The sequence below is a fragment of the Lathyrus oleraceus genome, chromosome 7 (genome assembly GCF_024323335.1).
Source record: "Lathyrus oleraceus cultivar Zhongwan6 chromosome 7, CAAS_Psat_ZW6_1.0, whole genome shotgun sequence".
Lineage (NCBI taxonomy): Eukaryota > Viridiplantae > Streptophyta > Magnoliopsida > Fabales > Fabaceae > Lathyrus > Lathyrus oleraceus.
Genome location: NC_066585.1, coordinates 8,531,760 through 8,536,019, shown reverse-complemented (window position 1 = coordinate 8,536,019; position 4,260 = coordinate 8,531,760). Strand labels below are relative to the sequence as shown.

At 21.4% G+C, this 4,260-nt stretch overlaps 1 protein-coding gene across 2 annotated transcripts; it reads right to left on the bottom strand.

Annotated features, from left to right (window-relative positions):
• Positions 1-348: 348 nt before the first annotated feature.
• On the bottom strand, positions 349-2,288 carry LOC127103800 (uncharacterized). 2 transcript variants are annotated; one of them, XM_051041039.1, is made up of 7 exons: positions 2,154-2,288; positions 1,984-2,070; positions 1,715-1,867; positions 1,295-1,456; positions 1,135-1,188; positions 874-1,014; positions 349-806 (listed from the first exon to the last, which is right to left on the bottom strand). In XM_051041039.1, exons 1-7 carry the CDS (start codon positions 2,268-2,270, stop codon positions 426-428), a joined length of 1,095 nt encoding a protein of 364 aa, XP_050896996.1. In that variant the 5' UTR covers positions 2,271-2,288; the 3' UTR covers positions 349-425. The 2 variants fall into 2 exon arrangements, with proteins under 2 accessions (XP_050896996.1, XP_050896997.1); XM_051041040.1 differs by lacking the exon at positions 1,984-2,070.
• Positions 2,289-4,260: the final 1,972 nt, after the last annotated feature.

Sequence of the window (4,260 nt, the reverse complement as noted above, 5' to 3'; positions counted from 1 at the left end):
TATAAAATTTAAAAATAAATTTCAATATACATGATAAAATAAGCCATTCCAAAGAAATCCAATGAAGCTAAAACCTACGTGACCTCATTTTTTAGAGGAGATAAATTGTATTTAATATATCAGCATTTATATATTTGAATTAAATCTTAGTGAAAAATGTTTTGAACAAATATTACAATTATTATTCATTGTATATTAAAAATCAAACGTTGATAAAAATCAAACAATTTCATATATATATTTTTTAATTCAGCAACTTAAGTTTTATTAATCTAAGTTTTCAAGTTTTTTTAGAACTTATAGACCATTATAACAAGTAAGATTATATATCTAGGGAGCAATATAAAACACAAGGGAAAAATAATTAACTTTATTTATTAATACTTTATGAAGCCTTTAAATAAATTTATTCTACGATACAATCATTAACATGACCTTCCACCAGGCCCACCATATAGAAAAGCTTGACGAGGATAACTTCCTTCATAACCACGATATATTAAGTCATAACAACTTAAATTACCATCTTTGTTTATCTTCATATTTCTAGGATTTATATCAATTTGATTATATTCTGAATTAATTATCTCAATCTTTTCTATGAAACCGGAGTTTTTGAATCTTTCTTGTGGTAATCTTCCACTACCCATTGGAGGACTAACCATTCCAGGTGGAGTATAAGTTTCACCGCCATATCTAACGATAGATGCTCCTGAACTTAAGTGAGAGAATAATTCTTTTGGAAAATATCCAAAACATCGTAGCTTTGGGAATATACATAACCACCAATGACCCGTTACTTTATCCTACAAATATTTAAGCAATTAAAAGATGATAAAATATACATTATAATTTTCTTCAAATGAAAATTACCTGTTTGATTGTGGGAACAAAAGCCCATTTTTTAAACGACCCAATGCTAGAAACAGGTGATAAGATCATTCCAAGATATGGTTTACTTTTGACTTGCACGAACCCAGGACAATGAACATTGTAACATCCTGATCCACCTGCCTGCATGTTTGTATCAAATTGAGCAAAATAATATTAAAATTATTTTTGTCTAGTACATTTAATAGTCATTTTATTAAGAATATTTAAGAATTATTAGGAACATTAAGTTTATAATAATACCGTCCAACGTGTTGTTAGGTGAATTTCACTATCTCCATATAAGTTTGGCATAACCTTGTATATGAAAAAAAAATGATACAAATAGTTCATTAAAAAAAGTTTTATTGACACATGAAAAATAAACCAAAAATACATGTTTGAAATCTTAAAAATAACTTACCCCGATGCCAACAAATATGCTATTTAAATTAGATGGTGGACCACTCTCAACCCAAATTCCAGATAAACTATATTGTTTTCCTTTAAGCTGTAAATTATATGCACCAACGTGTGCATATCCTCCATGAAATGTCGTAGTTTGATTTGTATCGAGGGTGATCGACTAGAAAATAAGAACAAATGTAATATTTAGATTAATAATTAGAAAATTCTTAAATACTAAAAACATTGGTGTAGACCCCAATGCATCAACTTATTTTTCAAAATTTTAATTTAAATTACACAATATATTTATAATTGTGAGAAATTATTTTTAATTTATATTGATACTTAATCCTCAATAAATATATTATGATAGCTTAAATTTATTATATAATTTATAACCTTACATTGCATGATATAATTAGGAGAGTCCACTTACATGATACTCATGTGAATTTGACTGAAAACCTTTAATTTGATGTTTCTTTGTTTTCTTGTGAAAGGGAACTTTTCCCAGTGGACATTCTTCAATGATTTTACCATCATAAGATGACCTTTTTGGCACAATGTTTCTTGTAAAGGTTGGATAACGCTATTTGGCAATGAAATGGAAACAAAATAAAGATTTATATTTCAAATTATGAATAATAAAATGCATAATAAATCAAGTAATCTTATTAAACCTATAAAGATTTAAACTTTTTATACCTGAATTTTATGATTTTTTAATAAAGGATGATTTAGAGAAGGTTGCTTGTGGATATTAATACAACCAAAATCAATGTCCATACGATGCTGGATATGTTAACAAAAATTACAATCATGTAAAACAGATGTAAAATAAATTATAACAAAGGAAATTAAATAATAAACAATACCATAACGATATCAGATGTAGTAAAATAACTTGTCTCATTTGATAGAGTTCCACTTCTTGCATCAATATTGCTACATGTTATCCAAAAGCTAAGAACAATCACCAAAAATAACGTCATGACTTTATAGACTTTACTTTTAATTGATTTTTATGTAATACTTGTTTAATTATTTATACGTATTTATACTAATACTAACAAAAACTTTCCATATAAATTTGAACACATAATTTTGAGTTTAAAAATAAAAATAAAAATGATATTAAATTTAAATAAATCATTAGAAAAATTCAATTAACCTATTCAATATATTGTTATAAACATTAATAGTTTATAACTTAGTGATTTTAAATAATAAACTTGTTAATAATAAAATAAGATATTAATTATTTATGATCTTTAAGACGCTTGGGATTTGACAATCTACTGATTTTAATAATATTTATGTTGTACTATTAAATTTTAAAATGATTTATATAATATAAATAAAATTATAACTTTTTGAAATATGACTTTTTAGATTAATTGAATAACTAATGTATTTGATTAATATATAGATCAAATATATCAATTATTTAATAAATATAAAATTTGATGTTTGATTAAAAAAGAAATGGAGGAACTACATCAACTTTATATATTTTTTTGTTGACTCAATATTTTTTTTATTGTGAATTTAGAAACTACAAATAATTATAATAATAATAATAATAATAATAGTGATAATAATTATTATCATTAAGATTATAATTATTATGAATAAAATTACCTGAATAATAATAATAATTAAATGTAATTGAATAAATTAAATAAGTATCTTGAATCATGTAATCCATAATCTAAAGAAATTATTAATAATCATTAATATTTTAAAACTCGTAAATAAATCTGAATTTAATCTTTACAAGAACAATAATTCTAAAGAAATTCAACCATGTTATATCTAAAGCATCCTTGTTTTCTAGAAAAGAAAAACGGTATATAATATATCAATTTTATATATATGAATTAATTCTTAGAGAAAACTATTTTGATCAAATATTACAAATCTTATTCATTGGAGTTTTTTTAATCAAATGTTGATAAAAGTGAAACAGTTTCATTTTTTTTAGATTCACCATCTTAATTCTTATTAAATTTATTCTAAATATTTGAAAAATGATTAATATTTAACATATAAAAAAAATTATAACTTTTGAAAAATGATTAAAATAATAAATGTACTTCATCATTTCTTTGTTATAACCAAATTTTGACTTTTAGAATCATTGAATAACTATTGTATCTGATTTATATTTGTTTCATATATATAGTTTTATATTCAACATCTTAAGTCTAAAGATTTTTTTTGACACTCATATAATTTTAAAATTATTTATATACTATAAATAAAATTTTAACTTTTTAAAAATTCTTAAAATAATAAATGTATTATATCTATTTTTTATTATAATCAAATTTTGACTTTTTATATTTATATAACAACCAATGTATTTGATTTATATATAGGTCAGATACACCAATTATTTAATTAAAATAAAATTTGAAGTTTTTTTAAAATGATAAATGGAGGAAGTATATCAACTATATATTTTTTTGTCGATTAAATATTTGTTTCATTGTGAATTTAGAAACTTCAAATAATATTCATAATTATAATTTTAATAGTGATTATTATTATTTTTATTATTAAGATTATTATTATTATTAATATAATAATAATAATAATAATAATAATAATAATAATAATAGTAATAATAATAATATGTAATGTAATATATTAAATAAATAACTTCAATTTAGTAATCCATAATTTAAAGAAAATATTTATAATCATTAATATTATAAAATTTGTAAATAAATTTTAATTTAAACTCTATAAGATAATTCGTTGTAAAGAAATCCAACCAAGATATATCCTATGTAGCCTCATTTTTTAGAAAAGGGAATTTGTATTTAATATATCAGTTTTCATATATATACAAATTAAATATTAGAGTAAAATGTTTTGAACAAATATTAAAAATATTATTCATTGTATTTTTTTAATTAAACATTGATAAAAGTGAAACAATTTCATTTTTTATTTTAGATTTACCATATCAAGTCT

Bases quoted from the DNA above. Each gene is read 5' to 3' on its own strand.
- LOC127103800 (XM_051041039.1), bottom strand. From the start codon at position 2,270: ATGACGTTATTTTTGGTGATTGTTCTTAGCTTTTGGATAACATGTAGC. The intron at 2,071-2,153 runs GTATTGTTTATT...TAACATATCCAG, and splicing joins CTACATCTGATATCGTTATG to CATCGTATGGACATTGATTT. The intron at 1,189-1,294 runs GTAAGTTATTTT...TTCATATACAAG, and splicing joins GCATATTTGTTGGCATCGGG to GTTATGCCAAACTTATATGG.